Below are 22,378 nucleotides of genomic sequence, written 5' to 3' on the forward strand. Positions count from 1 at the left end.
TAGCAACTGCTCTCTGGAGGATGAGAGCACAATAAGTGCAGCTAACAGAGGCACAGCACCTCGATGGGAATTCAGAGAACAGCAGGGGGAAGAGGCAGCATTAAGCTTTCAAGGTGAAGAGCCAATGTGCAAATTCTCAGAACACAGTGAGGGCCCAGGGAGAGCTCAGCTTCCAACGAGCATTAAGGCAGCAAACATCAATGGACAAAGCAATGCAACTTGGCCACACCAGCCCCATTGTTTCTTGTGCCACTGTAACTGGTATGGAGAGCAGGACATTGCTTCCTTTTTCTGCAAGACATTTGTCACTCATTTAACTCTGCTCGCAGTGATGGTCCATGAGGCTGCTACGTGCCTCCTTTCTGCTACCTCAAAGGGTTTCACCAGCACAGCTCCTAACCCAGCATCACTCATGCCAAACTGAACAAGCTCCACTTGTACAGATTTGCTTACAGGCAAATTTGGTTCTCAGCTCCATGCCTTGCAGCTCTCTGCTCCAATCACCGTCTGTGCATATAGCTGCATGTGCAATCCAGCCTCATCTAATTAAATTTCAGAAAAAAATAGGAGAGTGCTTTGGGGTTGTTTGGGATTTGGTTAAGAGATCTCGGAGCTGTCAAAGTACAGATTCATTTCACAACTCTTCCCCCTTACAGTAAACATGCCTCCGACTGGAGCCAAATATACTCTGTGCATACACATCTGAGCATTAGCTCGCTTTCGTTATTGAAAATTACTTCCAGGAGAAAGACTGAATCATGGAACGGAGGGGGCTGAGAAATCTGCTTGCCTTAGACACAACCATTTGACAAAACCTTTTTATTTTTTTCCCCTGCTCTTCTGCCTGCTTTTTAGATTCCTGTCTTTGCTGCTTCCCTACTGCTTTTGAAGGCAATGTCATAGCACGTCCTCATGGCTTTTCATCACGATCGTCGGTGTTGCTGTGCCGTGTCCGCAGTGCTCCTGGTGGTGCCATGTCATTGAGCCACATCAGAGCTGAGCCGCCCTGCAGAGCTGGGCCAGGAAGAGCCCATGAGCCCAATGTGCCTCTGCCCAGGCTTTGTCTCCCACCACTGATTCAGTCAATCCCTCTCCATCCCTCGGTTTGAAGCAGAAATAAAGCCACTGACTCAACTGGGTGCCACTGATTCAACTGGGTGCCACTGACTCAACTGGGTGCAATGGGGCATTATTACTCTCTATACAGGGCTTTGAAATCTGCAGTGATCGAAGGTGCAGTGGTGTGAGCTCAGCTGTACAGTTTGAGGGAACAAAGAAAGTTCCTATGGCTCAGAGCCCCAAGTTCCGTAGAACTGTGCGAAAGGGCTGCGAGACCGGCTCTTTTTTTTTCAAGCTCAGTGCTAATGGATCCATTGTTTCATGTAAAGGTTTCTGCTGCTGTTGTAATAGTCTGTGTGACATTTGCAGCACGCTTTGTTCCATGAGCAAAGTAATTTGAGATAGTTTATTGTCCTTTGGAGACTTTGCTGCTCGCTGTTTAACTTCCATGTGACTGGACCCTGGAAAAATCTCTCAAAATAGTTTGCAAGCCTAAAAATAGGGATGAATGTGTTGTTTCTTAGGAATAAAATAATGAATGCAGGGCACTACGATAGGAAGAGCTGAAACATTAGGAAAAGCCATTTACTGCTTCCGCTTTCTCTCCAGAGCCTCCAAAGCAAACGGGAGGTCTCAGCACTGAGCCGAGGTGCCGCTTTGCTCACATGAGATGCTGCAGTTTGTTTGGATCTGTTTCAGGGGAACAAAGAAACAGTGTTTAATCAGCACGTTCTGAATCACTGGTGAGAGGAATCACTTCCAAACTTGAATTTATTATGTTGGGATGAAGTGGAAATGTGAGGAGTGGCAACCGTTATCCCAGGGTACCTGTGGGTCCCACTCTCTGCATGGCTCATTCTGCTGAGCAGAACTCAGGGGCTGATCCAGCGGTGAGTTCTGCGCTGGGAACCACCGGAGTTCACTGAACCACAGCTGTGGGAATTGTTTCTTCTAGCTGTTAAACCACAGTCACTCGGGGTTGAAGTAAAGCAGAAGTCGGTGAAGGGTGAGCAGCAGTAATTTGGTACGAGGAGATGGAGTGTGGGGACCCTGAATGCTGGCCCTGGGCAGCAGGGATGACCGTGCTCACCTCCTCTGGTGGGATCTGTGCCTCTGGTGGTTTGGGTGCTGAGCTTCGCACCCCGCCTGAAGGACAGCTGTCTGCAGCATCACTGCACTTTGTGCAGCCTTGGGGAGTGGCACTGACTGTGGAATAGAAGAAAAGACCAGAACAAAATGCAATAGGGTAGGATGGAATGGAATGAAACAGAACGGAAGGGAATGGAACAGAATGGGATGGAATGGAGTGAAATGGAGTGGAATGGAATGGAATAGGGTAGGGTAAGGTAAGGCAGGGCAGGGCAGGCAGGATGGGATGGGATGGGATGGGATGGGATGGGATGGGATGGGATGGGATGGGATAGGATGGGATGGGATGGATGGGATAGGATAGGATAGGATAGGATAGGATAGGATAGGATAGGATAGGATAGGATAGGATAGGACAGGACAGGTTGGAATGGAAAGAAATGGAGTGGAGTAGGATAAGATAGGACTGTACAGCACAGGGCAGGACAGGATAGGGTGGAATTGAATGGAATTGAACAGCATAGAATGGAATCTAATGGAATAAGATAGGATAGGATTGGAAGGGGTTGGGATGGGATGGGATGGGATGGGATGGGATGGGATGGGATGGGATGGGATGGGATGAGATGAGATGAGATGAGATGAGATGAGATGAGATGAGATGAGATGAGATGAGGTGGGGTGGGGTGGGGTGGGTTGGGTGGAGTGGAGAGGAATGGAATAATACAGAATAGAATGGAACAGAGCAGAATGGAATCTAATGGAGTAAGATGGGGTGAGGTGGGGTGAAATGGGATAGAATAGAATAGAATAGAATAGAATAGAATAGAATAGAATAGAATAGAATAGAATAGAATAGAATAGAATAGAATAGAGTCCAGTTGAAAGGGACCTTCAAAGATCATTGAGTCCATCTGGCTACTTCAAAAATTAATCAAAAATTAAAGCATATTAGTGAGGACATTGTCCAAACGCTGGCAGGCATAAGGCATCACCCAGCTCTCCAGGAAGCTGTTCCACGGTTTGACCACCCTCAAGTTAAAGAAATTGTTGCCCATACCCAGTCTGGTTCAGATCTGTGCCATCCTCACACTCCCTTCAGTTACCAGGAGAGGAGTCCAGCATCTCTCTCTCCATTTTCCCTCCTCAGAAGGTTACAGAGAGTCACCTCTTGGCCTCCTTTTCTCCAGGCTGGACATCCTAAATTCTTGGCCTCAGCTTCCCAACCAAGATGAGTTAGGACTGTAGATCTGCAGAGCACCCTGCAGCCAGAGGAGGACAGGTTCTCTTCTTGCCTATATCCAAAATGATGCCTCCGTCCTCCCATCGAACACCCACAGTGAGATGCTGAAGAGCCCAGATGGCCAAAAAGTGTCATGTACAGGAGGAGCAGTAATGACTGAGTGTGCCAAAGACCCCATCATAGGGCTGGCCTTTTAAATTGCCTTGTTTTCATGCTCGGATGAGTTGCTAACCTTCCAATAAACACCAGAGTCATTATAATAAAAATGTGGAAAATGCTACCATTAAACCACGCCGGTTTATTTTTCAAGTGCCTCTTTCTGGGACATCAAATTCATTTAGATCATTCTCAAAAGCCACAAATCCTGAATGGGTGCAGTAATGCGTGTGGTGGGAGGCGAGAGCACAACGTGCATTACATCGGGTGGCGGCAGGGCTCCAACAAGAGCTGGCTGGGTTTATTGCAGGAGTTAAGGTGTGACGCTCGGGCTGCTCACCCCTCTTGCCCCCCTGTTTTGCAGACTGAAGTTCTGGTTCATGCTCTGGTGCTTGAGCCCCGCAGAGATGTGGAACCAAGCACAGATCCGTGACCAGGAGGAAGCGGAGCTTTTCCCTCACAAAAAGATATTTTGGGCCAAAACTAAAGAAGAATCTTTCAGCAGCACAGCCAGGTGGTTAGATTCCAATCCTCTTCACTTCTACCTATTTGGAATAACTTCACCAACGGTTTGCCTGAGCACTGGAGGAGTGGAGCAGTCTTGCCTCAGCCCCCATGTTGTTGGTAAATGTGATGTTGGGGTTCACTGTGTTAATTAAGTGTGAACATAGAAGGGGGTGTTTCAAAAGGGCTTGAGATTGGCTGGACTCTGCTTGGGTGAAAAGAAGCCCCTGGAGTTACAGGAGTGACCCAAAAGGCTGACATCTTAATAGTGGGGACCACCTTGGAGAAGTGCAGCATGAAACCTGCAGGCATGGTGAGGAGAGTTCAGCTCAGTTCGCAGGGAGCTTGTCAGCGTGACACGTTATTCAAGTTATGCCGAAAATACATGGAGGAGACACTTCAGGCAGATGTCTGGGAATGCCAAATTTTCTCTCTTGGTAGGAAGTTTGAGCCCACGTCTGCACATTGATGTAGCACAGCACAAGCTGCTGAGCTGCCTGCTTGATTGGGAGCTGGGGCAAAGCAGGAGGCAAAACCCTGTCTGTTCCAGACCTGACATCGGTTGCTTGGGGCTCTTGATCTTAGAGTGAGAAGAAGTATAATGGCTTTTTACTGTGGGAAATAACCCAACAGTGCGTGTCCCATCGTGAACCGAGGTTTGACGACCGGGGCTGCAATGTGATTGTCTGTGTGCTGTACTGCTGCCATTCATTAATGGCTCTGTTGAAACATGGGAGCAATGCGGCCTTTCATCATCTCCAGAGCACTCAAAGTGTGGCAAAAATAGCTTGTCCATCAGTGATCTGCTTGGGAAGGATGGAGCCAGGCTTGGTTCTTATTGTAAATCCGGGTGCTTCCAAGAAGTTACGCCATGGATAAGTTTGACTCTCGGATTCTGGATCAATAACAAAAACATTTCCTGTTCTGCACACACGTGACTTCTTGTACTCAGCATGGGAAAAGGCCAGAACCCTCCTCTTAGCAATTAGGAATTGCACTCCTTTCTGGAGTGGCACAGAATCTGTGTGTGCTGAGCACAGGGGGCACAAGAAAGCTTTACTCCCAAGGAACTCCCACCGTAGGCTGGAAGGAAGGGGCTGGGAGCTGGGTAAGGGGAGCCTGCTGCATGGGAATGGGTTAAAATAACAGCAGAGAGTGAAATAGGCACACAGGAGCATGCAAGATGCTGAGAGGAAAATGAATCAAGTTGCTGTTCCAAGAGATGGTTTAGACATAGATCAGCATGGTAAACCAACAGACTGGGTAATAAACAGAAGGAACTAGAATTGCTCTGATGAGATAAATTTGACCTACTTGGTTTTATTAGGAGATCTAGAGGGGAAAAGTCACCTGAGGGAAGTTGTGAAATTAGTGATGATAACCTGTTTAAGAAGAACTGAGTTGCAGAAGAGGAAGGGCAGCAGCACTCACGAACCCCACTGCAAACAGCTGTGCATGCAGCAGAAGTGCAATAGGTTTTGGGAAGAGGAGCACAACGTGTTCCACAGGAATCAGTGCTGTAGTGACTCCCCCAGACCATGTCCCTGTGCCTTGCAGCTGGCCCTCAGTGAGGCTGGCAGTGGCTGCAGATCCCCTCTGTGGTTCCTCACTTGCAGTCAAAGATGTTTCTCTTCCTCCAGCAATAAATCCTGCTGCTGTTGGGCTGGTCCTGGGGTGCAGGGAGAATGTGGAGCTGAAGGGAGGTGCACAGGGCTGTGGACAGATGCTTGGCACCATGCAGAGGATGCTCAGGGTTGAAGAGGGGAAACTAAAGTTTGCACGGAAAACCCTCAGGGCTGTGAAGAGGACCACAGGGACGATGCTTAAACCATGAGTTGTATGCTTGGGGCTGCAGGGAAATGCTCACGGATAGGAGAGATGCTGGAAGCTGTATGGGAGATGTTTGGGGATGTGAGGAGGATGCTCAAGGAGGGAAGGGATGCTTGAAGCCGCAGGGAGGATGCTCGGGGCAGCACGATTGATGCTCGGTGCTGCAGGGGATGCTCATAAGGGACGCTCGGGGCCACGGGAGGGGGCGAGGAGGGGCGGGCGGCAAAGAGGAGGTCCGCGGGGCCGGGGCTGCCAGGGGGCGGCCGGGGGCTGCCGGGGCGGAGTCGCGGGGTGCCCCTCCCGGCTCCAGTATAAACCAGCGGGGCGCGGGCGCGGGGCTGCCTTCTCTGGGGCACCCGGGGCCGCCGAGACGCCTCTTGCCCGCAGCCATGGCGAGGGGGCAGCTGTCGGGGGGCGCTTGGGGGGCTCTGGTGCTGTTGGGGCTGATGCTGCCGGCTGCACCGGCGGGAGCTTGGTACAAGCACGTCGCCAGCCCGCGGTACCACACGGTGGGACGCGCCTCGGGGCTGCTGATGGGCGTCCGCCGCTCCCCGTACCTCTGGCGCCGGGAGCTGCCGGCAGAACCTCCGCACCGCCCTGGGGGCACCGCGTCCGCCGCAGCCCCGCAGCCCCCGGGGAGCCCCGCGGGGGACCCTCCGCCACCGCCGCCCGGCCCCGGCCGCCTCCTGCAGCGCCTGCTCCGCCGGGGCTGGGGATGGGGGGGGCCGCGTCCTGCACCCGCCCGGCCGCCGCCCTCCGCCCGCGGAGCTCAGGTAAAGCCGGGAACCGACGGGGAGAGCGGCCACCGGGGTGCCGGCATGGGGCTTGGGGCTTGGGGTCGGTGTTCAGGAGATTTGGCATCGCTGGGTGCGAGGAGCACCTCTCTGCCTTCAGCATCCCGGCACCGGGTGGTATGGAGTGAAGGGATCCCGCGGGACAGCCCGGCTCCTGAAAGGGGGGTTCCATCCTCGTCACCGGGTGGGTGCGATCGTGTGAGTTTGCAGAAGTCTGTGCTGCATTTTGAAACTTGGACCATGAGGTCCCACTGTAGCGAACTGGGATGGTTAGATCTGTTCAGAGAGGCTACGCTTGGATTTTAGGGTGAAAAAAGGGGCTGGGTGATTTCTGTGCCCCTGACTGGGTGATGACATGCCTGCATCCCGAGCTGTCAGTGCAACAAAGGGGTGTTTGTAGGGTTGAGGAGCTCACAGCATCACCCCTCCCAGATACCCTCTCCCTGCCCTCTCTGCTTTGCTCAACTGCGTGGGACTGTTTGAGGGCTGTTTCCAAACATTAAACCTCTTTCCTCTTACGTCAGTAAGGATCCAACATCCAGCTGAAATCCAGGGATGCTTCAACATGTTGGATCAGCCCCAAAGCGCATAGCCACATCCCTTTCCCCTTCCTTTTTTTTAGTGGAAATCTAGGAATACTGCCTTTTTGGGAAAGTGCAGGTATATTGGCTGTGCTATGCCTGTGCTGCCGTGGTGACTCCCGGCTGGAAGCAGGGGCAGAGTGGCGCTGGGTGCCACAATTGTGGCCCAGACCTGTGTGTAGGATGCAGTGCTCTGATTTCATGGTAAAAGCTCCTCTGGAGCCTTGCAGGCAGGGCCGAGCCCAGGACTGGGGTGTTTATAGGGTTGCTTGCAGCTGCAGAGCTCAGTCTGCATACACAGCGTCATACTGGGGCAGAAAGGGTCTGCAATGATGGTAGCTGAGCTCTGAGCCCACAGCAGGGAGCACGAAGCGCGGGTAGTATGTAATAATCATAATATAACACAGGGGCCCTTTTCTCCTTGCAGCCTCGCCCGATTGAAGACATCGCTGTGCTGCGCTGAAGGCCAGGCAGGGATGCTCCAGGAGCTGAGCAGTGCCAGCTGCCCACCATGGGGACTTTTCAGTGACTGCTGAGTTCCATCGGCGCTTCTCCGGCTGCTCTGATCTCTGAAAGCATACAGACAATTGCATTCAAAAATAAATAAATAATATACATATCAGATTTTTTCTCACCCACTGTCCAAATGCAGTGGTAAATTCATCTTGTTTTCAGGTCAATTTAGTGCTATGAACTTGGGGAGAAACAAACAGGGAAGATATTTATTTTGTTTATTTTTTTTAGATTTCTGTACTTGCTTGTTTGCAATATGACACAAACACATACTGTTTGCTTCCTAGGATCTTGCCCTCATTAAACTGAGACTCAATCAAAGGAAACTTGTGTCATTGTGCAATTTTCTTATCCTTTTAGCACAGGTTGGTGTGGCTCAGCCAGGGCAGGCGCTGCAACATTCTGGTCACTCCCAGATTTTTCTGACATGATTTAACTTCTCGACACAGTTTTTTGTTTTTTTTTTTCTGCAGTGTTATGGTGAATTACTTTCAGTGCCTGTGGAGGGAGTTGCCGCCAGGCTGAGTGTCAGTTCAGATGGCAAAGATTAAGCCAGGACTGAGGATGGTTCCTGTGCTGGAATCCCCACTGTGTCCCCTCTCAATTTCCCCAGGGTTTTCAAGTTTCTATTCATCACTAGTACAGTACGGTACATGGATGGCACAAATGATGTGTGATCGCCCATTAGGGTACTTGAACAGGGCTGTGTCTGCTGCACTGCCCATCAGGCACTGGAGCAGCCAAAGAGGCAAATTTCTGCTCTTGGTGGAAGTGAGTGACAAAAGGAGGTGGGAAATGCAAAGGTCAGTGTTGCACAGAGGATGCAGAGAGGGCGATGAAGGGCACAGGGGTGGGTTTGCTGCATCGTGCAGCAAAAATGCACTGCAATGCTCCAATATTGGGGCAATCCCAGCGAGACTCTTGGTTAACCTCCAGCCTTCCACTACTCACCTCATAAAATCACTCCTCCTGCAGCTGTGAAGCATGGGCTGATTATTTCTCACTCGGGTCCACAAAGTGATTTCCTCTGTGCTCTGCAGAGGTCTGGGCCTTCCCTGGGGGTCAGCAATCGCAGCCAACAGGAAGAAGCCTTCCCAAGGTGTTTAATTACTCCTCTCTCACGGGCACGGAAGCAATCCCTCCTTTATGAGCAGCCCCAGGAGAGCTCTGCCTCTCTCCTGCCTGCAGCCATACGGGCTGTGGATGGTATGTGGAACCCTAGAGCTGTCCCGTGGAGACTCCGAAATGAATTGTAGCCTCAGGGATTGTGGGGAGGCTGTGAGCAGGAGGTGCTAGCGGAGTGCACTGGCACCCGATGGCTTTGCCATGCCATCTTGTGGCCGTGGGATGCTGTGAGACGAGGGAGAGCAGGAAGGAGGCAGGAGGAACAGATCTTTATCCTGGCACCATGTCCCCATACCATAGTCCCCGTGGAGAGCACAATGTCTGCTCTCTGCAGAATCCCTACCAGAAACATGAGGCCGTTCCGCTGTGGCGAGGCCCATCCCATAAGTGCCACAGGGATGGGGCTGCTCTGGGGCTCCTTGCATGCCATGTGGGGCTCTGGATGCCCAGCCTGGCTCCAGTGGACACAGTGATACTGACACCCACCCCTCCATGCCAGCGGGCTCGTTGTGTTCCAGCCCTGCAGCAGGCGAACCCTGGGGACTGTGGCGGGCAGGAAGACATCCCACCCCACCCAGCCCAAGCCTGGGGCGGCTCCGCTTCCTTCCCGGCTCCCGGCCTCTCCCAGGAGCCCGGCAGCATCCAGCGGGGCAGCGGGCACAGCAGGGCCCAGGCTTGGCAGGAACCAGCAGCCCAGGAGGAACCGCCGTGGTCTCCATGCACACACAATGACTGCAGGGCCCCATGTGCTCTGGAGGAAGAAAATTCCCCGAGGAATTTCCTCTCTTCTTGGATCTGCTCCTCGCCCTGCTGGGCTGAGCCTTGCTATGGTGTGGGGATGGTGGGGATGGAGATCTCTGGGCAGGGCTGGTAGTCCTGTTGGTGTGGTGATGGCTCTGGATGTCTCTGTGGTGCCAGGCTGTGTTGGGCCATACCAGGCTGTGCTGGGTCATACCAGCCCCTGCCCCGTTGGTCTGCAGCAGCTGTGGGGCTGGCCCGTGGCCTGTCCACACCATCACGCTTATGCTGCTTTGGGAAATTGAAAGGCCAGAGATAAGGGGTAGGAGATGTACAGAGCAGGGAGATAACGCTATCTCTGTGCTTTCTGTGCTTTAGCCTATTCCAAAGTTGTCCAGAGTGCTGATAAGGGTAGAGCTGCTCAGAGACACGAGCAGAGGTCTCCTTCAGCTGAGCCTGTGGGTTTAACCCACTGGGATTAGATCCAGGCTTGAACCACCAGCATGGAGCTTCCATGCTCCCAGCATCCTGTGTCTGGATGGGCATTCCAGCTGCAAGGGGCAGGGCTGATCCCAGGACACCCCCAGCACAGACTGCTTCTGTTACTCTTCCACATGTCTAACCCAGGCTCTGGATCCAATCCAGCTCCTATGGCTTGAGATGCAGGGAAGAAGCAGCTACAGTTGAGTGAAATGTGGATTAACACTGAATTTCTCTTCCAGGTCTGGCAATGACCTTGCAGGCACATTCCTGCCCTGGGAGTTACCCTCTATACTGTTGGTATTTCCGTGGACGTGGTCACCTGTGCTGCTCAGTTGCCAGCCTCGCCTGGGATGGGTGCATTCAGGGGTGGGTGCCCACAGGGTGGATGCCCATAGGGTGGAAGCTACAATGATGGGTACTCCTAGGGATGGGCGCTCCAGGAATGGAGCCTACTGCAGGGTTTGGTGCTGCTCTCCCTTTTATCCATATCCAGCTCTGATTTACTGAGCTTGAAGCAAAGCAAGAAATTAGCATGGAATGGCTATTTAATAAAACGAACAGGGCTAATTGCTTAGTAGCAGAGCCTGTTGTTCTTGGTGCTGTGCCAAACTGAGCGGGGTGGTAATTGCAAGCATCTGCATCAAGACTCGGAGAGGCACCGGGTATCCCAATGGGCTCACTGGACCCTGGCACTGCTGTATACCCAGGGCCCGTCCTGCTATGGCTTGCTGCACCACCTGAGGGCACCAACTGAATTCATGGCCCTTTTAGTGCCCAATTTTCCCTGATTATAGTGTGCTGGAATTATATGGACAACGTAACATATGGGGAGAGTGCAGGATGCCTTCCTTGGAACTGTATTTGAGTATTTTCTGCCTTACCTCGCAGATATCCAGGTACTCCTTGGATAGGGACAGATGGAGCTGGACTGACACCAGCCACATTTCTGCACAACACCAAGTGCAGTCAGTCCCTCTCTGGCACAGCACTGATAGCTCTGTTCTCTGCTTGCAAATCCCAAAGGATCTGGGCAGATTCCCATCTGCCAGCTTGTGAAAGAGGCATCTTCCAGCTCCCGGAGCATCACTGAGCTGTCTGGACTTTCACAACTCACAAAGCATGTTATTAATCCTCCTGCTGATTAATCCTACTTCTATCCCTATCAATCTCACCTGTTTACAACTCAATAGTGCCACACACAGAAACCTTATGAAAACGAGATGATGCATTTCAGGAGCCTTCCTCTTGCTCCCTGTTCCTCCTGCAGCACAAATACTTCACTGGGACTGCACTTATTAACGGCCTGGGATAATTACAGCAGTGACAATGGATTATCCACAACTGCCCGCGGAGGATGAGTGAACACTGTTGCTGACACCAGCCAGAGGAGGGGAGGAAGAGGCTGCACAGAGGAAGAGCATCGCCCTGGCAGCAGCTGCCAGTTCCAACACCAGAGATGCAAACTGGTTCTGATGTGTGCTGCTTATGGAGGGAAGCACTGGGAGCCTTCATCACCCTCCTCCCACCTGCTGCAGCAGCATCAAAGGTGTGCAAAACCTGAACTGCATTGAAATTGCAGCCCATCATCAGCACTGGCACACCACCCTTCACCTCCTGCCCTGCCGTCCTTCCAACAGCCTCAAAGGCAGGGCTGCAGAGCAGAGATGTGCTGGACGTAGGCAGACCTCTGAGCTATGAGACTGTCCTGCTCCTCCCACGCCGGTCTGCCCACATTGCTGCTCTGCTGCAACCTCTCGTTGTGGTGTGTGTTTCACATGGGTTACACAACGTCGGCAGACCGAAAGCAAACAGAGCTGTACACAGGTGTAGTTCCGTGTAACTGCATCACGCAGTGAGTGTGCTGTAAGCAGATGTCAAATGGAAGCAGCTCCCAGCCCTCCCAGCACACAGGTCCCATAAATTTCTCCAACCTTCAGGGGAGCGCAATTAGGATCCGGATATTGGGGTGAGTCAGAACACATTGAAATTTAAATGGGAGAAGAATTAATCTGTACAATATCTGCTGAATACCGGCAGCTCCTGGGGTCCTGGTGCCCTTTGCCAGTTCTGCCTTCAGCTTTGCAAAAGGCTTTTCCAGAGCTCACAGATCTCAGCATCTGTGCTGGGCTGCATCTTCTCACACCTGACAGGTGGCACTCAGTGCCAGGACAGACCCCGCTTGACTTCTCTTACAATTAATACAATTAATATCTTTTTTTTTTTTTTTTTTTTTTTTTGATGGGGAGTGGATGCTTTTTGGGTATAAGACTGAAAAAAAGTCAACAAATTTAGGTCACAGTTGAGAAAATGTTTATGCTCAAACAAACAAGCACTTGGGAAACATCCAAACATTTCATTTTTACCTCGTTGAAACAGTACTTCTCCCCCTTTTTACTTTGTAAGCTACCAACACTTCCTAGAAACAATATTCAAAAGGGTTAAAAAGTTCCACCCGACCACCCAAAAGATTTTCTCCCTTCTGTTTTTATTGCACTGAATAAAAAGAAAAACTTCTTTTGGTTCAGATAAACTTGAAACAATTCCTTCTCCTCCCTCCCTCTCTCCAGCGTTTCTTTTTTTTTTTTTGTTTGGCCAGAGAGCGGAAAAATCAATTATTCGCACTCCTCTAAACTGATTAAAAAAGCTTCAGGACTCCACAAAGAGGCTCAAGGGAGCAGTTATGTTGTACAGCAGATAAAATGCTCTCTGGATTCTCCACTCGCCTGCAGCAGCAGTGCTGCAGGGACAAACCCAGCGGAGCTGAGCTGGCACCCAACGCACTGCGACCACTTTGTTGTGTCCAGCACAGCCCCTGCTGGTGTGCAGCACCCAAACATCCACACTGCCCGCAGGAAATGTGGGTGGAAAGAGAAAGATAGTGCTTTTTTAAAATTCTTTTTGGCCCATCAAAAAGTGACTTAATGCAGAACTTCAGTAGAAGTCCTCCTCCCTCTCCTCCCCTCTCCTCTCCTCTCCTCTCCTCTCCTCTCCTCTCCTCTCCTCTCCTCTCCTCTCCTCTCCTCTCCTCTCCTCTCCTCTCCTCTCCTCTCCTCTCCTCTCCTCTCCCTCTCCTCTCCTCTCCTCTCCCCTCCCCCTCCCTCCCTCCTCCCCTCCCTCTCCTCTCCTCTCCTCTCCTCTCCTCTCCTCTCCTCTCCTCTCCTCTCCTCTCCTCTCCTCTCCTCTCCTCTCCTCTCCTCTCCTCTCCTCTCCTCTCCTCTCCTCTCCTCTCCAAAAATCTGCTAGGAAAGCAGTTGGGGCATTGGAACAAGACCCCTTGACACTGGAACAAGACCCACAGCACCGGTGCTGTGACAACAGATCTGGGTCATTTCCTCCTGTAAAAGCTCTCAAGGAAATGAAATCAGAGATGCAAAGGGGTGAAGATGGGAATCTGCGGTTCAGCACAGCCGATGGCAGTGAGCTGAGGGCAGCTCAGCTGGGCAATGGGTGCAGCACAGCTCTGCTGCTGGAAGCTGGAGCTGGTGAGCCCGTCCCTGAGGCCTGGCATTGAGGGAACACCAAACTTTTGTCCAAGGCTACACATGGACCAAGGTGGGGAGGGTGCTGGGGGAACCTCAGTGCCCTGTAGACACAGAGACAAGAGGGATGTGGGGAGGGCATTGGGGCAGCCGAGCCCATGGCGGTCCTTGGTGAAATAGCTGTGTGCCATCTCAGAATTCTCTCCCAGGAACATCTGGAGCTTGTCAGGTCAGCAGTTCTGTCGGTGCCCGGCTGGTGGACCAGCAGACATCCCAAAAGGGCTCTCCGTCTCCACGCAGGGCTGCAGCCTCCCCTCTCTGAATCCATCACATCTCAGCAGCTCTCTGGGAGCGAGGGGTTCCCATTCCCTCCCCTTCTCCTCCCGGAGAGCTGTGCTGCTCTGCGCTGCGTTCCATGCGTCTCCATCCCGGGGGGGAACGGGTTAGGGTTAGGGTTAGGGCCTGGCTCTGGCACTGCTGCGGTACCTTCTGGGAGTCCCTGCTCCCTCCAGCCCGGGGGTCTAGAGCGGCCCCGCGAGGGGCGCGGCAACCGAAGCAGAGCCCAGGGAGGCCCCGCTCTGCGCGCCCCGCACGGTCCCGATCGACTGCGCTCTGAGCACAGCCCCGGGCGGCCCCGATCCGCGCAGCCCGACGTCCCCGCTCCGCGGGCATCCCCTCACCACCCGCCCCCGGGACACCACCGGATCCGTCCGCCCCGTTCCCGGCTCCGCCCGCCCCGTCCCCATCCCCATCCCCAGCTCCGCCCCTCCCATCCCCATCCCCGTCCCCATCCCTATCCCCTCCCCGCTCTCCGCGCTCCCGGGCAGCGCGCAGTATGGCCGCGCTGCGCAGCGCCCCGACCCCAACGCCGGCCCCGACCGCGGCCCCGGCCCGGACCCGCCCCTCCGCGCCCCGCCGCCCCGCGCCCGCCCCGCGCCGCGCATAAAAGGGCCCCGCGGCCGCCCGCCCCCGTTCCGCTTCGCTCCGTTCCGCCGCGCTCCTCCGCCCGCCCCGGCCATGGCTAAGGACCAGCTGAAACCGCGGCTGTGCCATATGCTGAAAGGGGAGAACGGCTACGGCTTCCACCTGCACGGCGAGAAGGGCAAGAGCGGGCAGTTCATCCGCAAAGTGGAGCCCGGTTCACCCGCCGAAGCGGCGGGGCTGCGCGCTGGCGATCGAGTCGTGGAGGTGAACGGGCTCAACGTGGAGCAGGAAACGCACCACCAGGTCCGGGGCTGCGGGAGTGGGGAGAGGGGAGGAGATGGGGAGGAGTGCGGAGATTCCCCCCCCCCCCCCCCCCCCCCCCCCCCCCGAGGCTGAGCCCCCCGGCCGCGGTGCGGGCATCACCCTGGATCCCCTCGGAGCATCCCGTCCCAGCGCGGTGCTGGTGGTGCCCGGTGGGGTGGGTGACACAACGCAGGACTCGGCCTGTTTGGAGTTCTTGCAGCCCGGAACACCTCGTTCCCACGAGAACGGCCGTGTCCCCGCTGCAGGAGGATGTTGTAATCGTGGCAGCCGGGAGAGCGAGGTGGGAGAGCTGAAGGTGTTTTGGCATGGGCAGGGCACTGCTGTGTTACGCAATCTGTGGCGAAAAGGAATCGGGAGACCCGGGCTTTATTTCCGGCTCTGCTCGGTGCTTTTTTCGGCCACTTTAGGCAAGCTGCTGCAGCCTGGACTGAGCAAAGATGCCTCCAAATCTACAGATAGAGCTCTGCAGATGTTTAGCGGTTTGAATGGTTGAAAGGTGATAGGGCTTTTTAGGGTTTAGTATCTGCTATAGGGCACGGACAGAACTGGAGGGGATCCAAGTAAGACGGGTGCTAGCTCTGCAGGAAGAACTGCACGCTTCAGGCCGTGTCCATTTCTGTTTATAAAACCAAATGTTTGTTAAATAGCTCAGCACAGAGAACAAGCAGTGAGGCTAGGGCAGCCACTGCATGGCACCATGGTGTGTTGGGTCCAGGGCTTGAGTGCAGGGGCCTGGCATCTCTGCCAGTGATGTATTGTTGCACAGCAGGGTTGTGCCTTGTGCAGCCTTCAGATCCAGCGCTCTTTTGGGATGTGTGTATGGGTTCTGAGTTCTACCTACAGGCATGGATATGGTGTTCTCCAGGGCAGAACCTTTCAGGGCACGTGAGCAGCTCAGGTGACTCCAATAAAGCCCTCAGTTCCCTTCCTGTGCTTAGATTCATAGGTTCTCATGCTGATTTTGCCTGTTTGGATAATCTGAGCCAGCTCTGTGAAAGTTGATGTTTGTCTTGAATGTGATTTCAAAACCACCCGAGGAGGCTCCATGCTTTGATCCTGCTGGGCAGTGAGGCGGGAGGCGCTCTCCTGTTGGAAAGCATTGCAGCTCCCTGCTGGAATTCGGATGCTGGGGAAGGAGCGATAGCAGATCCGAGGCGGCCTGCTGTGGCTTTGAAACAAGCAGGGGCTTCTTGAAGACCAAAGGGAATAGGGGAGACTTTCCCTCTCCTGTTTCCAGCTTGTGGAAGAGGGATGGAGCTGTGACATTACTGCTGTGGAGCATAGGATGGGGTGTCCTATGGGGCTGGGGCTTTTGGGGAGCAAACAGGCCCAGATTGTTCCTGTTGCAATGACACCCGTGCCTGAGCATGCCCCAGGACCTGCTCTTCTTGCCCAGCCGAGAATGACTTTCCCCAGTAAAATGCCAAGCAAGGGCATGCTGCAGGATGGGTTATGCTGCTCTGGTGCATGAGCACAGCTGGAACTGAGCACTGCTGCAGCCTCTCCTCTTCACACTGTTTTGATTGCTGTCCTTGGACAAGTAACGCTTCTCCACGCACATCTGAAGCTGCAGCAGGATGGCAATGGAAGCAAACAAGGCCTTGCTGTTCAGTGTAACTGTTTCTGGCCAAAGCAAGCATTATAAGGAGCAGGATGTGTTCCCGGGGTGTCCTGTTCTGCCTGGGATACAGCACTGCAGCCTGCTTCTGGTAGTGGGCAGAACAGTTGGGTGCCACAATTCTGATCCCATGGCACAGCGAAACCTTGGAGGGGGCTGGAATGGGGCTGTGTGTGGGACATATTTGTGTCCTGTGGCTGTGATAGCTCATGGGGTGCCCACAGTGCTCGTGACCAAGAGCAGCCCCTTTGTGTGGCTATGGCACATCCTGGGGAGTGTGTGGGAGCTTGTGCTGTGGTGGTCTCAGGTAGAATGCCTTCTTCTGCTCATGCATCTGTACCAGCAAAGCAAGCCCAGAGGTGACCGAGCTGTGCTAGTGGCATGGGAAAGCCCCGAGGTCCACTCTGGTGACACCAGAGTGGAAGGGAAAAACTGAGCCCCTGCCAGCACCCTCTCTGGGGCTGCAGGCTTCTGCTCTGGGCCAGTGCTGGCTCCCAGGGTGGGAGCGGGTTTGGGTGGAGCCGTGGAGGATGTGGGGCAGGGAGCTGTGCGGAGCAGATCCAGAGGTGCCGGATGCAGAGTGGAGACTGAGCTGTCCTCAGAGCTGCGGGTCTGGGTGCTGGCCATGGCTCGGAGGCGGGTAGGAGACGGGGTGCTTTGCTCTTAACCCTGCTGCTCCATCTCTAAGGCCAAGCTGTTGTACCATGGGCAGTGCTTCATGCAACCTGCATTGGGTTGGGATGCTTGTGCTGTCCTGTTCTGCTTTGCTGTCCCAATGCTGCAGCTGTTTGGAAGGACTTGGGGGCTTGTTGGGGGTCTGTGATATGAGCTCCCCAGTGCTCGCAGTGCAGTTTGCACGATGCTTGAGTTTCAGTGGCAGTTTGGGGGTTTCCCGAAAAGGAGAATGCTTTGCTTTGTGCAGCTGCTTTGAGGAACATGTCCTGGCAACTGTGGTTTCCCCAGTGTGTGGTGCTTGGCAGGGACCAGCCCAGCTCCTGCACCGGTGGCAGATCTGCTGTGCTACGTTGGATCTGTGTGACTTTTCTTCTTGCCAGTAGTGAGAACTGCTGTGCTGCAATGGTGTCTGCAGGACCCAAACTCTAGGGCCTGAGAAGGAGGGCGGAATGTGCAGGACTTTACCATTGCTTTTCCTGCATGCTTCCCCACCTTGCTGCCCATCTGCACTCCCTACCCCCGCACATCAGCTGTTTGCTCCCAGTCCCTTTCTGGAGATGTGGCCTGTCACAGTGCCAGTGTCAGCGGCATCACCTGGTGTTGCACAGAAGTGGATCTGAAAAAGAGCAGATGGGTTTTCTGGGGCTCAGTGGAGCAGCAGCCTGCGAGCAGGTTATGGTTTGGAGCCCTCGAAATGCGGGGCGATGGGTGTTGGTGCTCGCTGGGTTGGTTTGCTCAGCACATGCAGCCATGTCTGCAGTCTATAAATTTCATCTTGGTTGTTTTTTTTTCATTTGCAGATACTGGCTCTGTTGACCTTGAATGGAGCTTGCAGGGGAGTAAATAAATGCTGGCTAATTGCACATTAGGCTCGTTTGTCACTTCTAACCTTGGCGGTTGCAGTATCTGGCTAGTCTGACCTAGATAGGGCAGGAGCTGTAAGGAACCCTGCTCTGCTTCAGGGTTTCCCCAGCAAATGCAGGCTGTCCCAGGGCCATGAGTGGTGGCAATGTCCCACTGCAGCTGGGGAGGGTGGCAGAGCTGTGATACCATCCTCCTCTTCATAATGAAGGCCTATGCAGGCAGCAGGTGGTGCCCAGTGGGATACCACCCTGAGGCTGCAGGCAGAGGGTTCTGGAGTCTTTTTCTGCCCTTTTCCCTCATATGTTCTCGATTATTCCCCATTCCCATCCCATCCTGCTGTGCTGTATTCATGTGCCCGCTCGACTGCCCTAGAGCTGAGCACAGCTCTCCACTTTCCCACGTGTGAGCTGCCCTGTGCTCCCCTTCCTCCCTGCTGGGCTGACACCGCCAGCTCCTTTCAGACGATCTGCAGTAACAAAAAAAAAAAGTGAAAAAGTGAGGCTGTATGAGGACAATGGTCCCATTCAGCTGTGCCTGGAGCTGGAGACCAGCAGGGATGGGCTCATCTCCTGGTGCTGGTTTCCCTTATCTCTGCTGTCCCATCGCACGGAGGGATGAATGCACGGATCAGATTGTTGCTTTCATAAATCTGCTCGGGGGATGACGGAGGAGAAGGGGGGGGTCAGGATGCTGATGTCGAGAGTGTAGCAAAGGCAGTTGAGACACTGCATTTGTGCTCTGTTTCTTGGTGCAACCTAGTTTTCCACCTTGCATCTGGTTCTCTGCCCTTCCCCTGGGTATGGGGGGGAGAAAGAAGCCCCAGGTAAGGGGGAGGGGGGAGGTAAGGATTTGCAGGGCTCTTCATGCAGTGGAACTGTGCTGTCCCTGTGAAGGATGAAGCCAGGCAGCAGGATTCAGAATGCATGTTGTGTGATGGAACAGCACACTTGCAAGTGGAGCAGAAGGGATGATGTCCAGCAGTGTGTGTGCAGCTGTGCTGGGCAGATCCATCATTTAGGTTGGGCTGGAAGAAATTGTCACTGTCACCCATGGCTGCAGGCTGTGCCATCATAAAGGATGCCAAATCTCTGCCCTCCTCCCCCGTTGCCTATAGAAACAGCAATGGATGTGGACCCTGCAGTGAAATGGAAGCAGCAGGAGAGCACCAATGGGCTGAGGGTCCTAAGGTACAGCTCCCCCCAAGAAGTGGGGAGTCTCTGGGCTTCTGCTCACTTCTCCTTCTCCTTTGCAGGTGGTGCAGCGCATCAAAGCAGTGGAGACAGAGACCCGTCTGCTGGTGGTGGACAAAGAGACAGATGAGTACCTGTGCAGCCTGCGCCTGACATGCACAGAGGAAATGGCACACAGTGGGATCCTGCTGGGCTCCAGCATTTCGCCTTCCAAGTCAGTGGGCAGCGACAACGGGGAGGTGTGGAAGCCACAGCTGGAGCTGAGCACGGGCAGCCTGCAGCGACACTCACACAGCTTCTCCTCACACGGCAGCAGGAAGGTGAGGACAGAGCTGGTGGCATGATGTGTGGCTGGACAGCAGGATGTGTCCCATTGCAAGTGCGCTTCCCATCAGCAAATCTTCTGTATGTGGCTTTGGGTGAGCTGCCCCATGGCCTTGTTTGCTCTGCTGGAAGCAGTGTTGGCTGCTCCTGGAGGACCTACAGAGAGCTGAGGAGAACAGCCAGCCCTGGGGACAACCCGGCTGCCCTGGCTGATGTCGTCGTCCCTTGTCCCTGTCTGGGGACAGGCAGCTCAGGCTGTGGATGTGGTGAAGCTGGTCTCCTTAACTCAGTCCATTTCTTCCCTGTTACTGCTAGGATGGAGGGAACAGCTGGGTTGAATGTGTTCTCAGCTTTTTGCTGAAATAGGAAGGAAATAAGCTCTTTTTCAAGTGGTCTGAGTCTGGGCTGTGATTCTGAAGTAAGCGCCTTTTATTGGTAAACTCCTTTTCAGCAAGGAAAGAATTTGAGGTGGAAGATGTCCAGTTTCCGTGGCTGGCTCCCTGCTGGGAGGGCGGTGATGGCACAGCCTTGCACGCACAGATATGCAGCACTCAGCCCCAGCACTGCTAATGCATGGGGTGTGAACGTGGCAGTCACCACCTGAATCACTGAAGGAGTGAACCCTGCAGCCCTGTGGTGCTGCTTACAATCAGGCTGTGCAAGGCTTTCCTTGCTCCCAAATCCAGCTTTAATACTTGTTGCCCTCAGGAGCCCCTGTGGGTAACAGCTCAAGCAAATTCTGCATGGGGATGAGGCATAGAGCAGGCAGTGGAATTATGAGTGGGGTTCTGCCTCTGACCATTCCCCCCTTGTATGAGACTGGTTGTGTTGGGCAGGGCTGTGCCCGTTCCAGGGCTGTGCTGGTCTGGGGGGCAGCCCTTCCTGGGGGTGCTTTAGGCTGTGATGTGAAGGTATCCAAAGGGCTCTGGGTGACAGTGGAAGTCAGTTCAGTGGGACTCATAACCCCCTGGGGTGGTTGGTGGGACAGGAGAAGGGAACTGGGGAGAGAGGGGATGCAGTGGGGAGGGCTATGCACAGCTTCCCAGGCTGGGGGTTTCCTATCCTGTCTCTGTTCCTTTTGCTGGGTGAAATCCAACAGTTTGTGCTGACGGGAAGTTGGGCGCGGGGAACGGGCTGGTCCTTTCCGGCCTTTGGGTTTCGGCTCCTCCAAGGAGAGGGTGGGACAGGGAGAGCTGAGCAGGCGGGGGGGGTAGTGTGGGGGGAGTGCCTGGACCCCCCTGCGGAGGGGCTGTGGGGTTGGTGAGGGTAAGCGCATGGAGCAACCGCTCTGTTTGGGGCTGGTGGTGCCAAAACCTGTGCTGGCATCCAGCAGATGCAGTGCCCAAACAGGACGTAGTGACCTGTGGTGACTTTGCCTTGGGGAGAGCTCAGTGGGACTGTCCCAGGTAGATACCATCCATGGGGACACCCCAGAAGCTGTGACTCTTGGAGTGTCACTCCCCCCAGTGGGGCTCTTTGTGGGGCTGCTGAGCAGCTCTGAGCCCACTGGGTGCTTGCAGTGGCGCTGCAGTTGTTTTGTTCCTGCAGCAGCGCTTTGAACAGTTGAGTGCTGTTGGACTTTGTGTCCAAGGTCACTGCTGCACTGGGGCCACAGGTGGCTGGAGTTGCAGGACCTGGCTCTGCGCATCGCAACCTGGCTTGCTTCAGGGAGGCAGCACCCTGCATCCTGCAGTGCAGGCTTCAGGCAGGCTGACGGCCTTGCAGTTGGGCTCCCCTAAATCAGGTCTGGTCAGCAACAGGCATTGGGCAGTTGTTCAATACAGCAAGGAGCAACTGGAAACGAGGAGGGAAATGTGGCAGCAGGGATGTGATGCAGCAGTCAGGGTGGGCACAGCTCTGCCAGCCTCCCCCCCTGCTTGTTTTAGAGCAAGAAGTGCCAGCAGCTTTGGGCAGTGAGGTTAAGGTGTGACCTGGTGTGCTGGACGCAGTGCCTCCAGCAAGCACTGTAGTGCTATGAATAATTCAGCACCTATTTAAAATCAGGGAGCAGGGTGGCAGGGCTGGCTGCCAGCAGTGTGCGCCCGGTGGAGCACAGCACCGTGGGGACTTACGGCTGTGGTGCCACAGGGACTGCAAGGCCCCATTCTGCAGTGCATTCTCCCTTACAGCTGAAGGAGACACACCTGAGTGTCCAAAATCTTCTCTAGAAGAATCCTGCTGTGAATCCGAGGTGCAGTTTTCCCTGCAGGCAAACAAAGCCGGTTACCCTGATGCAGGGAGGTGAGATGTGACCCCATCTCTGCAATGTTGCTGTAGTGCCTGCTGGGAGCTGCTGTTATTGCAAAGGTGCCTTTGGGGCAGCACTGTTAAATGAATGCTTGGGCTGACAAGGCAGCAGGGGTGCGTGCTGCAGTGTGTCGGCAGCTGAGGTCCAGGGCTGTGGTGTAGGGCTGCCTGTGGCTGTTGGGATTGGTGCCTCGCTGTTCTCCAGCTGTGTTTGCAGGAAAAACAAGAACAACAGCAAGGCCTTTGGGACGCGATTGGAATGGTGCAATTCTCCCATTGCTGTTCTTGTCACACCAAAGCATGATTTGGAGATGCAGTGACTCCTTTATCATTTGCATAGCGAGCGCACATCTTTAGTAGCTCCTGGCCACAAGCAGCTTATTGTTCTCACAGTTCTGATGCAGGGGAATTCGTGTCCAGGTGTTAAATGGGAATGCTGAGGCTGTGCTGCATGCTGGGCTTGGCTGTATCCCTGCAGCTGGGTGATGGGCTCAGTGCTGCAGGCAGAGGTCTGGTCCCGTTGCCACACCACACAGTCTGTGCGCAGTGCGAGCAGTGATGTGGGCAGTTGCTGAGTGGTGCCCTTCAGCTCTTAATACTGGAAATTCTGGAGGGACC

At 54.3% G+C, this 22,378-nt stretch overlaps 2 protein-coding genes across 4 annotated transcripts in view; both read left to right on the plus strand.

Annotated features, from left to right (window-relative positions):
- The first annotated feature begins 6,196 nt into the window (after positions 1–6,196).
- NPW (neuropeptide W) lies at positions 6,197–8,095 on the plus strand. Its single transcript, XM_085237833.1, has 2 exons — positions 6,197–6,654; positions 7,684–8,095. The coding sequence occupies exons 1-2, from the start codon at positions 6,271–6,273 to the stop codon at positions 7,717–7,719; spliced, it is 420 nt and encodes a 139-aa protein (XP_085093959.1). The 5' UTR covers positions 6,197–6,270; the 3' UTR covers positions 7,720–8,095.
- A 6,301-nt stretch (positions 8,096–14,396) lies between these two features.
- NHERF2 (NHERF family PDZ scaffold protein 2) overlaps positions 14,397–22,378 on the plus strand; it is a 28,051-nt gene continuing 20,069 nt past the window's right edge. Inside the window, exons 1-2 of one of the 3 annotated variants that reach the window (XM_085237276.1) lie at positions 14,397–14,782; positions 19,252–19,509. In XM_085237276.1, the coding sequence (XP_085093402.1) occupies positions 14,612–14,782; positions 19,252–19,509 (429 nt within the window). In that variant the 5' untranslated portion in view covers positions 14,397–14,611. Of the gene's footprint in view, positions 14,822–16,158; positions 17,101–19,251; positions 19,510–22,378 lie in introns of those variants that run through there. The other 2 variants (XM_085237275.1, XM_085237277.1) reach the window with 2 other exon arrangements.

Source organism: Meleagris gallopavo, chromosome 16, assembly GCF_905368555.1.
Source record: "Meleagris gallopavo chromosome 16, MGAL_WU_HG_1.1, whole genome shotgun sequence".
Taxonomy (NCBI): Eukaryota; Metazoa; Chordata; class Aves; order Galliformes; family Phasianidae; genus Meleagris; species Meleagris gallopavo.

Excerpts from the sequence above, each read along its gene's own strand:
- NPW (XM_085237833.1), top strand. The coding sequence starts at position 6,271 with ATGGCGAGGGGGCAGCTGTCGGGGGGCGCTTGGGGGGCTCTGGTGCTG. Across the intron at positions 6,655-7,683 it reads CCTCCGCCCGCGGAGCTCAG|CCTCGCCCGATTGAAGACAT; the intron begins GTAAAGCCGGGA and ends TTCTCCTTGCAG.